Source organism: Phyllobates terribilis, unplaced genomic scaffold (genome assembly GCF_046119375.1).
Source record: "Phyllobates terribilis strain yellow unplaced genomic scaffold, ASM4611937v1 Scaffold_2__4_contigs__length_985480577, whole genome shotgun sequence".
In the NCBI taxonomy this organism is placed as follows: domain Eukaryota; kingdom Metazoa; phylum Chordata; class Amphibia; order Anura; family Dendrobatidae; genus Phyllobates; species Phyllobates terribilis.
The window spans coordinates 688,652,805-688,675,954 of NW_027362762.1; the positions used below are offsets into that span (position 1 = coordinate 688,652,805).

The following is a 23,150-nucleotide window of genomic DNA, read 5'->3' on the forward strand; positions in this document are numbered from 1 at the left end:
ATTTAAAATTATATTTTGCTGTTCTGTACTAGCTGGTGGATTTCACTTAAAGGGGTCGTCCAGTACTTTTATATTAATGGCCTATCCTTAGGAGGCCATCAATATCAGAAAAGTGAGAGCGTGACACCTGGTACGCTTACCCCCGATCAGCTGTTCCAAATGGCGACAGTGGCAAGATGTTATGTGGCCATGTACAGTACATTCACCCCTTTTCAAATGGATAGGGGTGCATCTGCATTACCCCGCTGAGGCCTCTATACAGTTGACGGAGCTGTGCTGTTCCGCTCAACAACTGATCACATCCATCCGGCACCGGGACCAGCTGAGCAGTGGGAGTGCCTGGAGTCGCAGTAAGAGTACTGGACAACCCCTTTAAAGAGTAACTTTTTTAATAGGTTTGTCTAGCATGGAAAGTTAAGAAACTTTGTAAATCACTTTATAATGGGTTTTATCTTCATCCCTGTAAAAAAATTGTTTGTAAGTGGCTTCCAAACTCCTGCTTTTCTCCAATCTGTCAACCTTTAGATGCATTGATATCTGATCGTAGTCATTTAGAGTACTGATGTTGGCAGTGATAAGTGTTCTGCTTATCAGAACCATCTCTTGCAGCACACTTGTTTGTTCCCAGAGTCAAGCCCCCGTCTCACATAGCGATATCGCTAGCGATATCGCTGCTGAGTCACGGTTTTGGTGACTCACCAGCGACCTCACCAGCGATGTCGCTGTGTGTGACACTTTGCAACGATCAGGCCCCTGCTGTGAGGTCGCTGATCGTTGCAAAGTGTCCTGGACCATTTTTTGGTCGTTGGCCTCCCGCTGGCCAGCACACATCGCTGTGTGTGACCAGCGGGACCAACGATCTGGCTGGTAACTATGGTAAACATCGGGTTACTAGGGGCACGCGCGCACTTAGTAACCCGCTGTTTACCATGGATACCACTCTGCTACAGTGCGCAGAGGCTCCCGCGCACCGTAGCAGAGTGGTATCCATGGTAAACAGCGGGTTACTAGGGGCACACGCGCACTTAGCAACCCGATGTTTACCATAGTTACCAGCCTGCTCCTGCTTGCAGCAGGCTGGTAACGGGAGCAGGACATCGTGGAACGATTCTTTCCACGATATCGCTGCTCCCCTGATCGTTGGTGAGCCTGCCTGTTTGACAGCTCACCAGTGACCACATAGCGATGCAGCAACGATCCCTGACAGGTCGTATCGTTGTCGGGATCGCTGCTGCATCGCTTAGTGTGACGGGGCCCTCAGTGATACCAGCCAGCACCGCTGTCGCTCCTGTCACATTGCTGTGCGGCTGGTGTAACCTACAGCACTATCTCCTTACACTCCAGTGAGATAAATGAAGACTATAACGTGTGTCAATAAACAGTCCCTTACTGCCCCTGAATACTGGAAGGGAAGCACTGGATTTGCATCCACAAGCATTCTGCATGTATCACTAGGTGGAGGGGGACATGAGAACAGGGTGCTTGTGGAGGTCTTCCAATGCTTCAATTACATTATACTATTCAGTGGGTAGTGAGGGTCTGTCAAGCCGGCTGCATGAGATTGTTCTGATAGAACATTCAAAGCAAGAGACAGGAGCTGACCCTTTCACTGCCATCATCTGTACTCCAAATTAATATATTAATGATATCAATGCAGCTAAAGGCAAGCAAATAAATTGGGAAAAAGTAGGGGTTTGGAAGCCACTTACATGTTCTTCTTCACAGGAATGTAGACAAATCCTCTAATAAAAAGTGATTTGCAAAGTTTCATAACTTTCCAATGCTGGACAAAATTCTAAAAGGAAAAAAAATGGAAATGTAGTTACTATTTAAAATGTATCAGCCCAATGCTGCTGGGTACTTCCATGCATCCTTGGATCAACATGTACTCAAAGAAAAGGTCTCAGGTCAGGATAGGTGATAACTTGCTGATGGTCAGTCAAAGATGGCTGGAAACACAGCTGATTTTTAGAATGGGCTCTAAAATGCACCAATAGAATGAGTGGTGGCTGTGGGTGCACTGTGCTCAGCTGTCTCTGGAACTCCCATAGGCAATGAAGAGAGGTGGCGGCATGTCATGTTAGAATGGAGCAGTAGTGTGGATGCGCAGCTTCATACTAATGGGGCATGTCAGAGCTCAGCATTAGAGATGAGGGAACCCAAACGTAAAAGTTCAGGGCTTGTACCGGACAGTTAGTATCCGGTATTAAACGCCGAACATGAACGTCTCCAGGAAGTTTGTTTACAATGTTCGGAGTTCTGGGGAAAGTCTGTTGCAGAGAGAGATTTTTCCCAGCTCAAAAGTTCGGGTCCTTATTCTTTTCAATGTGGTTCGGGTTCTGGATCTGGTACCCGAACTGAACTTTGGAAAAAAGTTCGGGTCAGGTATCAGGACCCAAACTTCCACGGGTCCGCTCATCCCTACTCAAGATCAATGGAGGTCCCAGGAGTCTGACCCCAGCAATGTATACTTTATTCTGTACATAACTTACCGAGTTGGGACAACCCCATAAGCTGTAAATGGAACTCTTGAGTATAATTGGCTTCTAAATAAAAAATTGCAAAATTGTATTAAGAGCCAAGTACGCTTCTTTACATTTTTCTATTTGAATTGTATAGAAAAAAATGAATGTTAACTTCATATAAGGACCGTGATGTAAAAGACACTGTACGTTAAGTAATCTTGTATTGCTTTCAACCATTTCTTATTGTGCAGTTTTTGTCTTTTTTGCAGATCTTCTTTTAGCCAGAAACATTGCCTAATCACTTTGTAAGTTCTGTAGCATACTTTACTTTTAAGACATCAAGTGAAAAATTACAAACAGCCTAACCCTGCGTGACCCTGTTAAGCCCGAAGCATAATCCAGTAGGAGGGTGGATGGCAATCTCATAGATCACTGCGCATTCAGTGTATGCCGCCAAGCAAGCCTACAGAAAGTAGCATGCAGCAAGCTTAGAAACCCGTTCAGTTATTAGATTTACTACAGAAATTTGAATGCAGATGTCATTTGTACAGTAACTCTGCAGGTGCTATGACCTGTGTGGTCGAGAAGAGTTAAGATGTCAGTGACTATCTTCCATTTATTATACTGCTTTGTGATCGCACTTGGAGCTGGGAAGTGAAACTTCCTCTGTGATATTTCTCTCCCTGCCTTCACTTCTATTAATAAACCCATTCTCCCCTCCTCTGCCCTCCTACACGCCTGTGGGGAGAACCACAGTACACTGGTGTCTGTAGATGTGCAACACTAGAAGTACCTGCTCTTTATTATCTGCTTTATATATGCAATTATTAGTGCGTTTCCCAAAGCAAGAACTGCGCAAGTCTAATGGATTATTGCACTGTGTTTGTAGATACGGGCAGAGATCAAGTATCTAGATTCTAGAAGCTAATCTGCAGATGATTTTATCAGTTCTGCTCAATACGTTCCTCACTTAAAGGGAGTTATCATCAGAAAATGACCTATTGTTTAAATGACGATTTTATGTTACATCTATTTGGCTTTTTTTTTTCATATCACAATCCTTATTAAAAATTAATCATCTTACAACATTCACAGTGGACGCTTGGACTTTTTTATATTTCATGTCCTTTCAGGAAGAGCTTTCAGCAGGCTCTTTATCAGCAGACACAGGATTACAATGACAGATAACGCCTCTATACACAGCTGATAACACAGGATCCATCAATCACAATAGATGTCACAACTGACTCTGCTCCTCCTTTCTTCACAATCACCTTTGCACAGGTTCATTAGATATTTCCATTCAAAAGGTAGAGTCTGGGTCTGTTCACTGTGGCTATGCACATGTGTTGTTTCCTTAAACAACAGGAAGAAAGCCCCAGTTGCCAGTGTGAAAGTTACAAGGTTTACATTTTTTTAATATAGATTGTGATATGTAAATAAAAATAATGCTAAAATGTAAAAGAATATATTTAACACAAACACCCAATTTAAACAAAGGTTATTTTTTGATGATAGCTTCCCTTCAACCTGCCCACAGATTCCATTACAGCATTTTTTGTTCAATGGTAAATACAATGGGGCTATGTACATAAAGAATTTTGCTTGTAAAGTCTATGAACACATTGAAAAATGTAGCTGATTATGTTAGCCTGTGCAATAAATTCATTATAGAATACAACTTTCTCATAATTTTATAATGTATGTTTTAACATGGTCTAAACATGCAATTTAGGAAAAATGTTAAAGTAGCCATTTCCCATTTAGACAACTTCTTCCTAAAAGGGTTCTCTACCTTGGACATTCCCTTTTTATTTGAAATTCTCCTGACAATAAGCTGATCACAATGTATCGTCTAGTAGGGCCCCTTCAGCAAGCAGCTGTAATTTAGGGCGAAACCTAGGATTAAATGGAATCTGTCAGAGGGATCAACCCTCCTAAGCCTTCTATATGGGGATACAGGTCATAGAAAGTAGAATAAAATAATACCTTGATATCTACAATCCAATGTCAGATTCCAGAGAAGTTCACGTTTTATTATATACAAATGAGCTGTTAAGATCTATGGGTCAGACACAGGTCAGCAAGAGAATCTGCCTTTAGGGCTTATTTTAAAAGAAAGGGGGCATTATCAGTGTGAGACATAAAATGATTGTCTGCTCTCCTGATCTCAATGCTGAGCTGTGTATGATTATAGCTAACACAGTACAGCAGAGATGAACTTTGTCTTATTACAAACACATCTGCAGTCGCCCGCTCATAGTGCTGTCAGCTCTGCTGCAGAGTTGTTCCTGATAATAACATAGATCTGAAGAGTTGCACTTAGTCTCATTACAAACATATTTGCAGCAGCAGCCCTCTTCTCACGGTGCTGTCAGCTCTGCCATATTGCCCTTTCCCCCACAATGGCTGCCTGAGATATGTGAGAGCTACACCTGCAGATTTGTTTGTGTGGAGACACGGGGACTCCCGTGGGCATAATACTGCTCAGACAACACAGGCTGATGGTAAACAGTGTGGCAATACTTTATTGAACCACCCAACAGACAATAAACATATAGAACAGTCCCAGCAAATACACAAGATGGTGCAAGTTACAGAGTCTCACCCTTCCGCTGGTCCGTCGGGAATAGAGCAGTGAGATATGTGGCCAGGTGACTTGAGTATCCCAACCTGGATTTCTTCATAACATCTCTAAGAGTTCAGTGATATTCAATGGAGCAGAGCTGTATTCCTCTTGATGGAGCCATGTGTTCTGGTTGCTGTCCTGAAGAGTCTCTCTTGGCTGTGTTTTTGTAAAGTCGCTCTCTGATACAGAGCCATATCCCCCTTTAATAATTCACAATTGTCCTTTTAGACATTATCCACAGGTTAGGAGGGAGGTGAGATGAGTTTAACTTATATTGTTAGAACATCTAATCGATCTGCAGTTTGTCCCCCTGTTTAGCTAGTCAATAAGCTAGCTGGCCTGGGACAATATGTAATCAGCATTTTAGTAAACATCATTTTTTCATGACCCTCAGTCCCTGTCACCAGAGATAACAGACCATAAGTTGCAGTAAATATCAACTCAAGTGTCAACATGCAGGTTTACACAAACAATAGTCTGTCCTTCTTCACCAACCAAAGAAATACCCATAAATTCAAAAGTGAACATAAGGATAATAGTAAGGCTGCGTGCCCATGATGCATTTTTTTTAAGCGTTTCCGCAACGGCAATTCCGCCGCAGAAACGCTTAAAAAACGCTTGGTAGAAGGTCTGCAATGTTCCCCAATGATAATACGCATGTGCTGTACACATGCTGCGGATTATAATTGCGGAAAAATCCGCAGCACTACCATTCATTTTGCGGAATCGCGGCGTTTGAGCCGCCATTGACTTGCATTGGACCACATAATATCCGCATGACTACACGTGCACATGCGGATATTATGCGGTTCGATGTGTGGATGGTACCAGGGTCTGGAGAGGTGGAGACCCTCCTCCAGACCCGGGTACCATAGTACCTGTAGTTAAAAAAGAATTAAAGTAAAAAATAAACATATACTCACCTTCTGATGGCCCCCGGTCTCCTTCTCCGGTGTCTTCGGTTGCTCGCGGTGGTAAAAGGACCTTACATGACGTCATTTAGTCATGTGACAGGTCACGCGACCGCTGACGTCGGCGGTCGCGTGACCTGTCACATGACTAAATGACGTAATGGAAGGTCCTTTTACACCACCGCGAGCCGCCGAAGACACCGGACGCACCGTGCAAGTGACCGGGGGCCATCGGAAGGTGAGTATAATGTTTATTTTTTATTTTCACCATTTTTATTCTTTTTTTTAACTACTGATGCTGCATCTGCGGCATCGTAACTTGGTCACATTATATAAATCCATGCCGGTTGCATGGATTTATATAGTGTGACCAAGTTGTCAAGCACTTTTTCAAGTGATGCTATAATCGCTTGGAAAGCGCTTGACAACCCGCATGCAAAATCGCATGTGAAAAACTCTTCACAAACGCTTCTACCTGGCAGAAAAAACTCATGTACAGAAGACCGCAGCATCTGATTCCTCCTACAACTGCATTCATTAGAAGCCTTTTACCTTCATATTAAACGGTGCAGGTTTCTTTTAGCAGTGTAGGGATTAATATGCTCAGTTGAGAGCTCCTGGAAGCTTACCTGCCTTAACACTCACAGCTGTTCACTGTTAGCCACTCCCCTCTCCTATATATTCTGAGCTAGCAGTCATTGCCAGAGCTAGCTTTATGCTGCATGGTTAAGAGTTTGGTGTTTTGTTGTTTGAGAAGGCGTTTGATGGGTGGTTTTGGGTGTGTGTTAATCCTCTCCTTCTCCTACTTTAGTTTTTTTCCGTACTCCACTCCCCAGTGTTATCCTCTGTTGTTTTTGTGCATTAATTTGTATGATTGGTAATTTCCTTTATTCCTGTTTGTATTACCATGTTAGTCTGGTGGATGTATTGCGATACACTACTACTCCCCTCTTCCCTGGGTGGGGGGGAGGGAACAGACTGAGGACGGATTGAGGAGCTCAGACAAGGTACGTGGTCCCAGCGTCTTCACCTTCAAAAGTAATCCAGGGAACAGGGCCAGCTGGGCACCCCTAGCATTAGGGACAGGGAAGGAGCCCCTAGTCCCAGGATACCCGACAACAGAGCTGTGGCACCCAGTTAGGCTATCTTCCCACAATGACTTTTTGTAGAGGCTTTAAAGCTGTGTTTTTTCAGAGTCTGAGGAAACGTTCTCACGATGCGATTTTGGTAAGTATTTTGCGCTGCGTATTTTCAAAATAATGCAAGCAATCAATTTTACCTAATGGGCACTGAAATGGTGCAACATCAAAAGCTCATCATAGTAATGTAGCCCAGTTCCTGCAAAGTGGTTGGGACTTACAGAAATTTCACGCCCACTGTGCTTTTTTTACGTAGTGTAAACTGACCTGAGGCACGTTTTGTAGAATCTGCAACATGTCAATTTCTCTTGTGGTTATGCTGAGTTTTATGTAAGGGATTTGCAGTAGAAATGCATTAGATGTGGAAAATCTGCAGAAAAAACAACGCATAGGTGTGTTTAGTGCGCTTCTGATGCGGGAACGGACTAAAACATATTTAATCCATACATGACTGTATCAATAAAGTGTGTCAAAGACAAAGCTCCCAAGATCTCAATCTGTGCAGGCGCTGCCTCTGGCATCCATTTTTCCAAAGTCATCTACAGTGAAAACAAAGGGAAGTGCAGGGACTCAGCCAAAATTTTGTGAAAGCCCGAGACTTGCCGCAGCCTCGCACTGCCGAACACCCCTTCCTCCCAGTCCGGGGCCCGCAGCATCGCCCCACTCCTCGCGCCTCAGCCAGCTTGCTGCAGCAGTAACCCTGCCTCCTGTGACCCCACTTCCCCGCAGTCACCTCCCCCCTCAGTAAGCTACCGTAAAATCGGACTATAAGACGAACCATTTTATTTTTAAAAAATATTCATATTTTCCTCTACCAAAATTTGCGGTGCATCTTATAGTCTGCAAAATGCGATACAGTTCAGACATTTAAAAAAATACATATGGGCAGGGTCCTCTCTTCTCCTGTACCAGTCGGTGTCTTGTATTGTTCAAGATTATTGTACTTGGTTTTTATTATGTATCCCCCTTTTTCACATGTAAAGCACCATGGATATGTGACACCCCAGGGGTCTGGTTGCCACAGTAACGGAATGTTATGTCTGAGAGCAGGTGGGAGGTCCTTTAGTCAGGGATCCTGTGCATGCCACACCTCCTGCCCAGTCTTGGGAGGGGAAGAACTTCCCCTATATAAACCTGGGGCTGAGGCAGGGTGAGTGAGTAGAAGAAGAGAAGAAGTAGAGACAGCATAGGAAGAAACAGCAGTTACAAGGAGTCAGGGGCTGGCAGCTGCAGAGTTCGCCCTGACTAAGAAGACTTTTTACCGGACCCGGGGTCCGAGGCTGTGGGGACTAATTCCTGCCCAGCAGCAGAATCCGTCAGGCAGGGGATTTCAGGTCCTCTGGCCCAGAAGCCCGAAGGCACGGTCACACGCGTGGGACCAGCACCGCCATCGTGGAGCGGAAGCCATTAGAAGGCCCCGAGTCACCGGCCATACGGGTGAGCACCACACGGTACACTCAGGGACGTGGGCTACTTACATCAGCTCCTAGCAAGGTAGCCAGAAGAGTACAGTCAGTTTGGGAGGCCTACAACTACGCCTGGCCAGGGGAGATCCCATCTGCTCAAGGACTGACCAGGCCCCATCCGCTAGCAAGTACTCCGGGAGGGTCTTTTGTTGTTACCAGTAAAGACCCTGAACTACACCGTACCGTCTCTGAGTGGTTCCTGCTACCCCCATCATCCACGTCGGCTGCCCTGAGGCCATACCCCTCCCGTTGGGGGTTATACTATCACGCTGCACAATCCCACCATCGGCCTCAGCGGTCTGCCCTATAGCAGCAGCAGCCCTGGCTGCACTCAACGGGTGGCGTAGTCATCAACCATTTACTACTAATGGACTGCCGTCTAGTTTGACTCCCTGGGCACGGACCGGGTCACCGCCACGAGACTACAACCCTCCACAGATCCGGCTCCGGGTAAGCTCCCGCATGCGCAGCGCAGCGCGACACAGGCCCAGGGGCGCGTCAACTTTGGCGTAGTCGGCAGGATTTCGTGCCCGCAACCACCGGGTACTGCGTGCCTGAAAAAGACTGTTCAAACTTACCAGTGGTGAAGATTCCCGCCATCCGTGGAGTTTTCCCGCCATCCGGCGCCATCTTCGGCCTTCTTCCCGCCATCCGAGGAGTTTTCCCGCCATCCGGCGCCATCTTGGAGACGCCGCGCGGGAAGAAGAGGGGCGTGGACTCCGAAAGCGCGCGAGAACTGAAGCCCCGCCTCACGTCCGGACGTTGCGTAAGGTCCTGGAAGGAGCCCAGCAGACGCCGACGTCACAGGAGCGCGACGGAAGGTCCTCAACCCTGACGATCCACTGCGGAGCCGCGGCCTACGGAAGAGGATCATCGCAAGGTAGGCCACGGTCCACTAGGGGGGGAGGAAGATGTCGGATACGGAGGAGAGCTTCACTGCCCCAACCCCCGCCAGCGCTACCGCTGCTGCAGTTATGCCCTTCACAATACCCTATATCCCGGGAGCAGCTTGGCTACCCCAGTACTCAGGGGAGTCACATACCCTGCATGACTTTAGAGAAAAGCTGGATAGCCTCTTCCAGGTGTACCCCCTCACAGAAGAGCAAAAAGTGAGCATCCTGGTGGCCCAACTAACCGGGGCAGCCAAAAGGGAAGTAAAATCCTGGCCACCTGGGAGGAAGACTGTCGCAGGGATACTAACCCGGCTGAAGGACACCTTTGATACCCGCACCTCAGCCGAGATTAAGCTTAGATTCTACGGGTGCAAGCAGCGAGCGCATGAGAGTATAAGGGACTATGCACTAAACCTACAAGAGGCCCTGAGGGCCATAAAGCAGACCGACCCTGATGGGGTGGGAAACGAGGACAGGCTGTTGACTGAACAATTTATAGAGGGTTTATATTGCAATGCCCACCGAACCCAGTTGCGGGCAATGGCCTTACAGGATCCCCATCTGGACTTTGCACAGTTCAAGGACAGAGCCATCCGGGTGCTCCGAGAACCGGCACCAGGTGGCGTTGTGACCCACAGACGCCCCACTACCACTTACTACCAGGAGGCGGCGCCCTTGTCAGCAGGGCCTGTGGGAGCTGATGCGCAGGCTTTGGACAATGACCCGGCTCCAGACCTACACCATCAGGTCCAAGAGCTAGCTAAGAGCGTTGCTGCGCTAACCCGAACTGTGCAGTCTTTACAGGTCTCCACCCCAGGGAAGATCCAGCTGGCATCCGGACCGGAGGACATCCCGTGGCGTCGACCAAGGAGGACCCCACCGGCCAGAGGAAGACCCAGTGACCGATACAGCGAGGACGGACGACCCATCTGCCACCGCTGCAATCAACCCGGACATATGGAAAGGTACTGTTCTTTAAACGGGCACAACCTGGGGTAGAGGGCCAACCCCCAGGAAAAAGATCACCAGGCCCATCGAACTGGCGCGACAGATATGTGGGAGGACGTCCAGTCTTGCCTGTGGTACTGGATGGCATTCCCATGAGTGCCCTACTGGATACCGGGTCACAGGTCACCACCATCCCGTACGTGCTCTTCAAGCAGTACTGGAATGACTCGGATATTACCCACTACCCTGACGACGACTTGAGTATCATCGCCAGCAATGGCCAGCCCGTGCCACAGATCGGATTTAAGGAGGTGGCCCTCAAAATCGGTAGAGTCGAACTGGCCGCACAGGGACTGATCATTGTAGATATTGATAAACATGAGAGTCACCCAAAAATAACTCTAGGAACTAACGTAATTGAAAATTGTCTTGCAGAGGTGATTTTCCTTTTACAGCAGGTTGCCAAGAACGCCAGCTCCGGCGAGCAGCGGGTGCTCCAGAAAGAGATCCGGGCACTGATGCAACGGCAACAAGTGGAACTCTCCGGCGGTGAGATTGGTAGCGTAAGAATGTGTGACCCTTTTCCTATTGCCATGCCCCCAAAAAGTGAAATGATGATTTGGTGCCGGGCAGCTATTGGTCTGAGAGGAAGAGATTACCAGGCAATGGTAGAACCAGTTTACTCAGACAGTAGGCCCACCATTTTGACAGCACGGGGGGTGGTCAATGTACGCCATGGGAGGGTGCCCATTCGCATAATAAATATCGGGGAGAGGGAAGTGTACCTGCCCCGGTATGCCACGCTAGCCAAATTATATACCACTAATCAAAATTCTATACAATCTGTGGAACCCTTGCCTCCATCTCACCCGGAGGAAGGTAACGGCTCTAAGAAAGACATGGAGGACTGGTGTCAGCAACTACATTTGGGTACTGATTCCACTCCCTCACATCAGAAACAAGGAGTCTATCGGGTGGTTCAAGAGTATGAGAGAGTGTTTAGTAAACACCCGTTAGACTTCGGGCGAGTCAAGGGGGTAGAACACCGCATCCCCACGGGAGATCATCCTCCCATAAAAGAGAGGTATCGACCCGTACCCCCTGCACATTACCAACACGCCAAGGGGATGCTTAGAGACATGAAGGAGGCTGGGGTAATCCGGGATAGCTGTAGCCCCTGGGCAGCCCCACTAGTTTTAGTCAAAAAGAAAGACAACACCATGAGGATGTGTGTAGATTACCGGAAAATCAACCGTATCACACACAAGGATGCGTACCCCTTACCAAGGATAGAGGAGTCATTGGCTGCTTTAAGATCTGCTAACTTCTTCTCTACCTTGGATCTCACTAGCGGGTACTGGCAGGTTCCTGTAGCAGAGGCGGACCGGGAGAAGACCGCATTCACCACCCCGATGGGACTTAGTGAGTTCACCTGCATGCCGTTCGGACTCTGCAACGCCCCAGGAACCTTCCAACGATTAATGGAGTGCTGTCTGGGCCACAGAAACTTCGAGACGGTCCTGTTGTACCTGGACGATGTCATCGTATACTCCAAAACTTATGAGGACCACCTGAAACACCTGGCGGAGGTGTTCGAAGCTCTGGCGAGTTACGGCCTAAAGGTGAAACCCTCCAAGTGTCACCTCCTGAAACCAAAGGTGCAATACCTGGGACACGTGGTGAGCGCTGACGGAGTGGCTCCCGACCCCGATAAGATCACCGCAATTAAGGGATGGCCAAGCCCCTCCAGCGTAAAAGAAGTGCGGCAGTTCCTGGGGTTGGTAGGCTACTACCGAAGGTTTATTCCCGGTTTCACCAAAAAGGCAGCGCCTATGCAGGACCTCCTGATAGGCCAGTCCCGGAAGGCCAAGAACCAGAAGCCGCCCTTCAAATGGGAAGAGCTAGAAGAAGAGTCCTTCCGCCAGCTGAAGATGGCCCTCACGGGGGATGAAATCTTGGCGTACCCAGACTATAGCCAGCCCTTCATCCTCTACACCGACGCCAGTAACATCGGGCTAGGAGCCGTACTATCCCAGATTCAGCAGGGGAGAGAACGAGTGATCTCCTATGCCAGCCGAAAACTGCGACCCACCGAAAGGAACCCCGAGAATTACAGCTCATTTAAGCTAGAGTTCCTGGCCGTGGTATGGGCAGTCACCGAGCGCTTTAGGCATTACCTCGCTTCTTCCCGGTTCACCGTATACACGGATAACAACCCGTTGATACACCTGGACACGGCAAGACTCGGTGCCCTGGAGCAGAGGTGGATGGCCCGTCTGTCCAACTACGAGTTCACAATCAAATACCGGGCAGGACGCTCCAATACTAACGCGGACGCCCTGTCCAGGATGCCCAACCTGCCGGACGAAGGAGAAGATCCGGAGGGACTGGAAGAAGTTGAACTCCCTGCGTTCCACCGTCATGGGACTATCCAGTATTCCCACCGGGTAAGGGGTAAGCAAGCTGCTACGTTGAACCCCTTACCCCACTACAACTGGGCGGAAACGCAAGACAGCGACCCTGCCGTCCGACTGGTGAAGGAGATGCTGACTCGGCCGGAGGCTCGCCTTGAACCAGACGCTCCGGAGGAAGCCAAACAACTATGGGCGGAGAAGAGTCGACTATTCCTTTACAAGGGGAAGTTGTGCCGCAGAATGGTCAACTCCCGGACGCATGAACTACTCTGGCAAGTAGTGGTGCCCCGAAGAGACGCAGCCATGGTGATGGAGGCATACCACGACGGAGCTGGACACTTCGGGTGGAAAAAGCTGGAGTTCCTGCTGCGCGAGCGGTTCCACTGGGTAGGCATGAGGGGAACCATCGAGAAGTGGTGCAGAGACTGTGGCCCGTGCAATCTGAGAAGGAAGGACCGGGCCAGCCAGAAGACTCCCCTGCAGTCCATCGTCACCCGGCAACCGTTGGAACTGGTAGCCTTGGATCATGTAAAACTGACCCCAAGCAGAAGTGGCTACGTCTACGCGTTAACCATCGTGGATCATTACTCCCGGTTCTTGGTTGTCGTCCCCGTCAAGGACTTAACGGCTCAAACAGCAGCTAGGGCCTTCCAGCAGCACTTCTGCCGTCCACACGGGTACCCGGACCAAGTGCTGACGGACCAGGGACCTGCCTTTGAAGCGGAGGTCTTCCAGGAATTCTGCAATCTGTATGGCTGCCGGAAGATAAGGACGACACCCTACCATCCGCAAACTAATGGACTTTGTGAAAAAATGAACCAGGTGGTAATGGATCTTCTAAAAACATTGCCCCTGGAAGAACGCAGTCTGTGGCCTGAGAAGTTGCCCGATCTGGTGGACCTATACAACCACATCCCGGTAGGTTCCACCAACTGTACCCCGGCTTACCTAATGAGGGCGAGACCTGGTAAGTTACCTGTTGACCTGGAAATGGGAGTCCTGACACCTGAGGACACTTCACCAGAAACAGACTGGGACACAGAGAGGCAGCAGCAGTACCGGAGAGTACAGGAGAGCGTGGAGCGAAGTCTCTGTCAGGCTAGGGAAAGACAAGAGAAGACTTACAACCAGTATGCTCCCGCTGTTCCCCTGGTACCCGGAGAGCAGGTCTTGAAGAGGAAAAGACGGCTCCACAAGTTGGATGACCAGTGGGAGAAGGACCCGTACACCGTACTGCCCTCAAGCCACGAGAACCCGAAGGTCTGTACCATCAGTAAAGACGGAGGGGAAACCACAGCCATTGTATCCCGGGACCACCTGAAGAAGTGTCCCGAACAACTGAGGAACCCTGAAGAGGAACAAGAAGACCATCGACCCGTGGGAGAAAGGGAAGATATGGTTAGTACCGTGCTCGGGGACTTCCCTCGGTCTTGGACTCAAGTCAATGGTGCAGTTGTGGTACCCGTACTCACCTTCCTCCAACCATCATCCCAAGAACCTACGGAGCAACGGGTAGAGCTGGAAGAACAGCCGGTCCAGGAGGCAGAAGACTCCACACAAGTAGAACAGGAGAATCAACCCTCTGCTTATAGTGAGCCTGCCGTACCCCTAGTGAGACAAAGAGCCGGTAGACAGCTGCCCAGTTTACCCTTGACAGCTCCTACACCCTGTAGTTCAGGGCCAGACAGTCAGCTCCGTAGGTCCACTAGGGCCACTAGAGGCCAGTTACCCGCACGTTGGAGGATCTAAATGTTTAAGCTATTTTATAATGTTTACCTGTCTATAGTTGCTTGTGTGTAATTTTGTATTTCTAGTTGTTTTTAGGAATCCTTGGTGGATTTACCGGGAATCCTTGTATATAGTTGGAGCGTAACCCAGGATGGACTAAAGACTGTCAAGGACTCGGGGTAGAACAGACCCCTACCTGGTTACGTCTCCCTGTGTTGGTGAAATGGACACCTTGCTTTCTTCAGAGACTGCACCCGGTTGCGGACACGCCGTAACCATCTTTATGTGTTTTCTTATTGTATTATTAATGTTTTGCCTTGTTATGTTTTCTAAATGTGTTTAGTCCCGGAGTACTAAATTTTACTAGGGGGGAATGTGACACCCCAGGGGTCTGGTTGCCACAGTAACGGAATGTTATGTCTGAGAGCAGGTGGGAGGTCCTTTAGTCAGGGATCCTGTGCATGCCACACCTCCTGCCCAGTCTTGGGAGGGGAAGAACTTCCCCTATATAAACCTGGGGCTGAGGCAGGGTGAGTGAGTAGAAGAAGAGAAGAAGTAGAGACAGCATAGGAAGAAACAGCAGTTACAAGGAGTCAGGGGCTGGCAGCTGCAGAGTTCGCCCTGACTAAGAAGACTTTTTACCGGACCCGGGGTCCGAGGCTGTGGGGACTAATTCCTGCCCAGCAGCAGAATCCGTCAGGCAGGGGATTTCAGGTCCTCTGGCCCAGAAGCCCGAAGGCACGGTCACACGCGTGGGACCAGCACCGCCATCGTGGAGCGGAAGCCATTAGAAGGCCCCGAGTCACCGGCCATACGGGTGAGCACCACACGGTACACTAAGGGACGTGGGCTACTTACATCAGCTCCTAGCAAGGTAGCCAGAAGAGTACAGTCAGTTTGGGAGGCCTACAACTACGCCTGGCCAGGGGAGATCCCATCTGCTCAAGGACTGACCAGGCCCCATCCGCTAGCAAGTACTCCGGGAGGGTCTTTTGTTGTTACCAGTAAAGACCCTGAACTACACCGTACCGTCTCTGAGTGGTTCCTGCTACCCCCATCATCCACGTCGGCTGCCCTGAGGCCATACCCCTCCCGTTGGGGGTTATACTATCACGCTGCACAATCCCACCATCGGCCTCAGCGGTCTGCCCTGCAGCAGCAGCCCCCTGGCTGCACTCAACGGGTGGCGTAGTCATCAACCATTTACTACTAATGGACTGCCGTCTAGTTTGACTCCCTGGGCACGGACCGGGTCACCGCCACGAGACTACAACCCTCCACAGATCCGGCTCCGGGTAAGCTCCCGCATGCGCAGCGCAGCGCGACACAGGCCCAGGGGCGCGTCAGATAAATGGGGCTATAATAATAAATAATAATATATATATATATCAGTGACCAATATACACTACCGTTCAAAAGTTTGGGGTCTTTTAGACATTTCATTATTTTTGAAAGAAAAGCACATTTTTTTTTCAATGAAGCTAACATTAAATGAATCAGAAATACACTCTATACATTGTTAATGTGGTAAATGACTATTCTAGCTGCAAACGTCTTGTTTTTATTGCAATATCTACATAGGTGTATAGAGGCCCATTTCCAACAACCACCACTCCAGTGTTTTAATGGTACATTGTGTTTGCTAACTGTGTTAAGAAGGCTAATGGATGTTTAGAAAACCCTAGAAAACCCTTGCACAAGTATGTTAGCCCAGCTGAAAACGGTTTGGCTGATTTGAGAAGCTATAAAATTGACCTTCCTTTGAGCTAGTTGAGAATCTGGAGCATTACATTTGTTTGTTCTATGAAACTCTCAAAATGGCCAGAAAAAAGAGAACTTTCATGTGAAACTCGACAGTCTATTCTTGTTCTTAGAAATGAAGGCTATTCCATGCGAGAAATTGCCAAGAAACTGAAGATTTCCTACAACGGTGTGTACTACTCCCTTCAAAGGAGAGCACAAACAGGCTCTAACCAGAGTAGAAAGAGAAGCCCCGCTGCACAACTGAGCAACAAGACAAGTACATTAGAGTCTCTAGTTTGAGAAATCGACGCCTCACAGCTCCTCAACTGGCAGCTTCATTAAATAGTACACGCAAAACGCCAGTGTCAACATCTACAGTGAAGTGGCGACTCCGGGATGCTGGCCTTCAGGGCAAAGTGGTAAAGAAAAAGCCATATCTGAGACTGGCTAATAAAAGGAAAAGGTTAATATAGGCAAAAGAACACAGACATTGGACAGAGGAAGATTAGAAAAAAGTTTTATGGACAGACGAATTAAAGTTTGAGGTGTTTGGATCACACATTTGTGAAATATAGAACAATTGAAAAGAAGCTGGAAGAGTGCCTGACGCCAACTGTCAAGCATGGTGGAGGTAATGTGATGGTCTGGGGTTGCTTTGGTGCTGGTAAAGTGGGAGATTTCTACAAGGTAAATGGGATTTTGAATAAGGAAGGCTATCACTCCATTTTGCAACGCCATGCCATACCCTGAGGACAGCGCTTGATTGGAGCCAATTTCATCCTACAACAGGACAATGACCCAAAGCACACCTCCTAATTATGCATGAACTATTTAGGGAAGAAGCAGGCAGCTGGTATTCTATCTGTAATGGAGTGGCCAGAGCAGTCACCAGATCTCAACACCATTGAGCTGTTGTGGGAGCAGCTTGACCGTATGGTACTCAAAATTTCCCATCAAGCCAATCCAACTTGTGGGAGGGGCTTCAGGAAGCTTTGGGGGGAATTTCTCAAGATTACCTCAGCAAATTAACAGCTAGAATGCCAAAGGTCTACAATGCTGGAATTGCTGCAAAGGGAGCATTCTTTGACGAAAGCAAAGTTTGAAGGAGAAAATTATTCTTTCAAATAAAAATCATTATTTCTAACCTTGTCAATGTCTGGACTATATTTTCTATTCATTTTGCAACTCATTTGATAAATAAAAGTATGAGTTTTCATGGAAAACACAAAATTGTCTGGGTGACCCCAAACTTTTGAACGGTAGTGTAGCCCCTCTTCTTTTCAATATTCATAAGTCTTGCATCTATGGAGTTTGTTAGTTTCTTAACCGCTTCACCCCTAAGACTGTTTTCACCTTCCTGATATGGCCATTTTTTTCAATTCTAACCTTCAATGCTTCAACATATCACAATGATTCTGAGAATGTTTTTTCGAGACATATTGTTTCTTCATGTTAGTGGTCAATTTTGGTCAACACAATTTGTGTTTATTTATGAAAATATCGAAAAATTTTCCCCAAAATTTGAAAATTTTGCAACTTTAGAATGAGTTTTTATGCCCTTAAACCAGATAGTTTTACCACACAAAATAGTTAAAAGATAACATGTACAACATGTTTACTTTACATCAGCATCATTTTTGAAACATATTTTTTTTGTTAGGAAGTTAGAAGGGTTAACAATTTATTAGCAATTTTTCATTTTTCAAAAAAAAGTAATTTTTTTAGGGACCACATCACATTTGAAGTGACTTTGAGGGGCCCATGTGACAGAAAATACCCAAAAGTGAGACCATTTTAAAAACTGCACTTTAGGTGCTCCACAGGAATTAAAGCAATGTGCAACGAAAAAAAATAACATTTTAAATTTTTCCCTCGTTGAGGCATGAAAATAAAAAATCATATTTTCCCCACAAAAATGTTGCTTCAGCCCCAAATTTTTCATTTTCACAAGGGTAACAGGATAGAATGGACAGCACCGTACACTCATACCCCATATGTGGTGGAAATCTACTGTTTGGGCGCATGACAGGACTCGGAAGGATTCCACTTTTGGAGAGCAAAATTGGATGGAATAGATAGTGGACGCCATGTCGCTTTTCCAGAGCCTCTGATGTGCCTAAATAGTGTAAAGCCCCCACAAGTTACCCCATTTTGGAAACTACACCCCTCAAGGAATTTATCTAGAGGCGTGGTGAGCACGTTGAACTTGCAGGTGCTTCACAGAATTTTATAACATTGAGCCATGAAAATCAAAAAATTAATTTTTCCTACAAAAATGTTGCTTTAGCCCCAAATTTATCATTTTCAAAATAGTAACAGGACAAAATGGACCATATACTTTATTTTTCAATTTCTGCTGATTATGCCGATATCCCATATGTGGGGGAAATCTAGGGAAGGAGTGCTATTTGAATTTTGGAGAGTCACTTTTGCTGAAATAGATTGACGTCATGACACATTTGAAGAGCCCCTGACATATCGAAACAGCAGAAACCCTATAGTGACCCCTATTTTGGAAACTACACCTCTCGAGGAATTCATCTAGGGGTGTAGTGAGCATTTCAACCCTCAGGTGATTCGCAGGAGTTGTTTAACAATGGATTGAGTAAATGAAAAATTACATTTTTTTCCATTAAAATGTTGCTTTGGCTTCAAGTTTTTAATTTGTCAAAAGGGTTAAAAGGAGAAAACGAATGGTACAACTTGCTACGCAATTTATCCGTAATATGCTAACACCCTATATGTGGTCGAAAACTACTTTTGAGGCACAGTGAAAAGCTTAGAAGGGAAAGAACGCCATATTGGAGTGCAGATTTTGCTGGAATGGTTTGAGGGTGTCATGTCATATTGGCAGAGCCTCTGAAGTGCTAGAAACCCCCATTAGTGACCCCACTTTACAAACTACACCCTTCACTGAATTCATCTAAGGATGCAGTGAGCATGTTTACACCACATAAACCTTACCGAAATTTATACCATTCCGTGGTGAAAAAATAATTGCATTTTAACCACTAAAATGTTGTTTTAGCCTCAAGTTTTTAATTTGTGTATGGTAATAGTAAGGTAACAGTAAAATATGGACTGCACAGTTGCACCAATATCCTACATGTAATCAGGAACTACTTTTAAGGCACAGTGGAAAGCTCAGAAGGGAAGGAGTGCCATATTGGAGTGCAGATTTTGCTGACATGGCTTTTGGGTGCTATGACTCACTGGAAGAGCCCCTAAAGTGCCAGAAAAGTGATGCCATAAGTGATCCCATATTTCAAACTACACCTCTTAATGAATTCATATAAGGGTGCAGTGATCATATTGACGTCACAACATTTTATAAAAGTGAGCGTGAAGAAAAAATAATTTTTCATTTTTACACATGGAAATTGGTCAAAATGGCATCAAAATTTGTCCCACAATTTCTGCTGCGTGTAACAATATCCCATATGTGGCTGTACAGTACTGCGGACGGAGGAAGGGAGCGCTATTTGACTCTTGGAGAACAAATATTTATAGAATAGTTTGTGGACTCCATATACTGAGTCCCTAAGTATCAGAAGAGCTAAGACCCCATTTGGAATTTACACCCCTGTGGGAATTTATTTACACGTGTAGTGACAATTTTGATCCATGGGTGTTTTCCAGAAACAACCAACAATGGATGTTGTGCAGTGAAAATTGCAAATCTGCTATTATAATGCAAGTACGTTGTAGTGCGCAGTACATTGTAGTGCACATAATTTACGGGGTGCATGTCTCCAGAAGCATGAGCTGGGCATAATGTAAGTGGGCTATCATCGCTACAGAAATGCCAACCATGTGGACGCTAAAAGCGGTTTAGGTACATTGTAGGGCTCAAAAGGGAGGGGGCATTTGGATTTGGGAGCACAGATTAAGCTAGATTTCTTTTCAGGGTTGGGGGGTGAGGGAGAGCCGTTTTTTGCTACCAGTAACGTGGAAGCCCCCTCAATTTCCGCTAACAGATGATGGACCTGAGTGGAGACTTATTTTTTGTGAGTTTAAGTTTTTACTAGTAGCATTTTGGGGTACAGAACATTTTAGATCAGTTCACTTTAATCCAGAGCTCTATGCTGAGCACTTACATCAGGGTTACCATATACATCTCCGAAATACGTGATTCAGATGAAACCCCCGACGGATCCATTCATTAATGAGGCAGCAGCATTATTCAGGACTCTATATGGCCTCTGTTCAGTGGTATCCAGCTTTTCAAAGGTATACAAAACTATGGCTGACTGCACTTTCGTGCATGTCTAAAAACGGGCATAAAAGGAATGGATCCTGCCAGATCACAGGCCAGGCGGCAGATCAAAATAACTCCACCTACCTCATTGCTGTGAATTTTAAATCTGGAATTTTGTCTTAATCATGTATTTCAGAGATTTACACGGAAACCCTGGTGTAAGTGCTCAGCGCAGATCGCAGGATAAATATGCGTCGAGCCTTACTGCTATCTTTGGGAGGCAGAATGAACAAATCAATAGCCGGGCAAGAACTGCTGTTATTTATTTTTTGCGCAGTTCCTCATGCAGTATAAGTGATTAGACGGCTTTATTGTTTGGGTTGGTGCAAATACAGCGATACCAGATTTATATTGCTGTAATCATATTTATTTGTCAGCTGTGTGCATGCACCAGAGCGCAGAGTGGAGGACAGTGACGCGCATAGCACGCACGCTCACAAGTCATGTAGGCTTTACTGGCAGTCAAGCAGTGAGGCATGTGATTCGAGTTCATCTTCAACCCTAAAAAGTCCAAATAGCTCATCTTTAAAAATAATAGCCCATAGCAGTTCCCCACTTTCCAACTTGCTGGGGTCTGAGTTGAAGTGGAGGTCTGTACCCGGTACTGATCCAGCCATGGGCCCATCCATCTGGTCCCTCAAGACTTACTCTCATCTCATCAGTCCATAAAACCTTTGAAAAAAATCTGCCTTCAGATATTTCTTGGGCCAGTCTTTATCTTTCAATTTATGTGTCTTATTCAGTGGTGGTTCCGTCCCATCTCCGCCCATTGTATTGTGGTGAAAATGCCAATGATCACTATATTTTGGTACTGTTCAAAACTTTTACACCAGAATTCTAGCATGACACGTAATGAATCAGGCCCACAGTGTATAATGAAAGTGAGTCACGGGTGCTGTTTTTCCACAGGACTACTGCTACTATTACTATGCTATTTTTGCAGTTGAAGCCTATGGACATGTTTAGCCTGTGTGTTAGGAGCTTTTTGCCATCCACACCAATATGAGCAGGGCATAAGACACATGAAGGTGGTCCAAAATATATTTACATGTTACATGCAAACGAGTTTGTGAGTATAAGCAGTGTCAAAAAATATTTTTTATTTACATGAATTACATTTTGGAAATGTCTCCCTTGTCCATGGTCTCTGTTGGTGTTGTCACTCATCTAAGCAGCAAGGATTTCTCATGTCTGTTGTCCTATTTCTGAAGCATCATTATAAACCTTTACGTGATAAGTGTGGCTAATACCAGGTTTGAGATAAGGAACAAGAAGCTTTGCATTTACAATCAAATTTTTAATCTTGCCGTATCCATGGCAACTGGATGCTGCCCGCACCGCTGACATGGATGACAATATCTGCAGCACTATCTATTCTATTGATTAGCAGGCATCTTTTACAGAGCATTTTCCCACACTGAGACCTGACCAAATATTTCTTTGTAAAAGAGGTAATGTTGTCCAACACATAAAAATCTAACGTAATCTATAATCCTTAATGCCATTTACATATGATCTGTCAAATGCGCATAACCAATCAAAAAGAAAAACAAGTGTGAAAAACTGGATACAGATGGCATTAATGAATATAAGTATTTATAACATCCAACAGACACAAACATAAAACACTATGTGCGTAATCCTAATGAATACCGTATACAGAAGTACTGTATCTTTAAAGGGTAACTATACTATCAAATGGGGATCTAAAACATAACCTTTAATAGGGCTTCAAAAATCAGTAAACCCAGTATTAAGGCAATAAAATAATAACTGTGTACATGTGATATATATACCAAGTGTAAAAAAAACACCAAACCAGAAATAAGTGCAAATAAAAAACATAGTCACGATCACTATTAAAGGTTATGTTTTCGATACCCATTTAATGCTTCATATCAATTTGAGACCTAGTGGGCTTTTGCTACTTTGTTATTATTTGCTTTATCATTTAACTATACTATCTAGTGACTTTTTAGAATAAGCCGTCTTGTGTGTGTAACACCATTTAGAACCAATTTATCCTGCATTTTACTAGTTTTCCCCTCTGAAACGCTGAATGATTTTTTATACGCTCGTGTGAACCTTCCCATAGTGCGATGTCAGAGAGCACTCAGAGGAGACTACAAGTCAGTGCAGTATCTCCCTCGAGAGCATGCGCCTTAGCTCCTTGCCTCCTGCAATTTGGCATTGCACCATGAATGAGAGGGGTTGGCACAGCAGCATGACCCCATGCAAGGTTAGGTTTCGATAACCTGTTGCAAGAGCGTTTATTTCTTTAAATTGGCACAAAGCAATGCATTTTTGCCATTATTGCAGCAAAAAAACATCACCAGGTCGCAACAAGTGAACGCAGCCTAACCTTTCTCGGAATCAGCCTCTCTCATTCATAGAGCAATGCCAGAATGCAGGAGACAGCATTACATTGTTTTGGAGCAAGCTCACTCCTGAGGTGCCACCGCCTCTGCAGAGAGTATCCGTGCGCCAATAACATAGACACAGAGGGCCCGACTCGTTAAGACTGGCATTGTACACGCAAGTCTTAATGAAGGGCTG

The 23,150-nt window shown here is 46.2% G+C and overlaps 1 protein-coding gene across 3 annotated transcripts in view; it reads right to left on the reverse strand.

Moving 5' to 3' along the window:
- Window positions 1–23,150, reverse strand: part of CDK18 (cyclin dependent kinase 18) — a 221,070-nt gene that overhangs the window by 153,372 nt on the left and 44,548 nt on the right. Inside the window, exons 1-2 of one of the 3 annotated variants that reach the window (XM_073666972.1) lie at window positions 7,412–7,514; window positions 5,074–5,294 (exon numbers count right to left, since the gene is read on the reverse strand). The exons of 1 other annotated variant lie outside the window; for it this stretch is intronic. Coding sequence is in view for 1 of the 2 variants with exons in the window: in XM_073666970.1 (XP_073523071.1) it covers window positions 7,412–7,514 (103 nt within the window). In the remaining variant the exon portion in view is untranslated. Of the gene's footprint in view, window positions 1–5,073; window positions 5,295–7,411; window positions 7,515–23,150 lie in introns of those variants that run through there. One more of the 3 variants, XM_073666970.1, reaches the window with a different exon arrangement.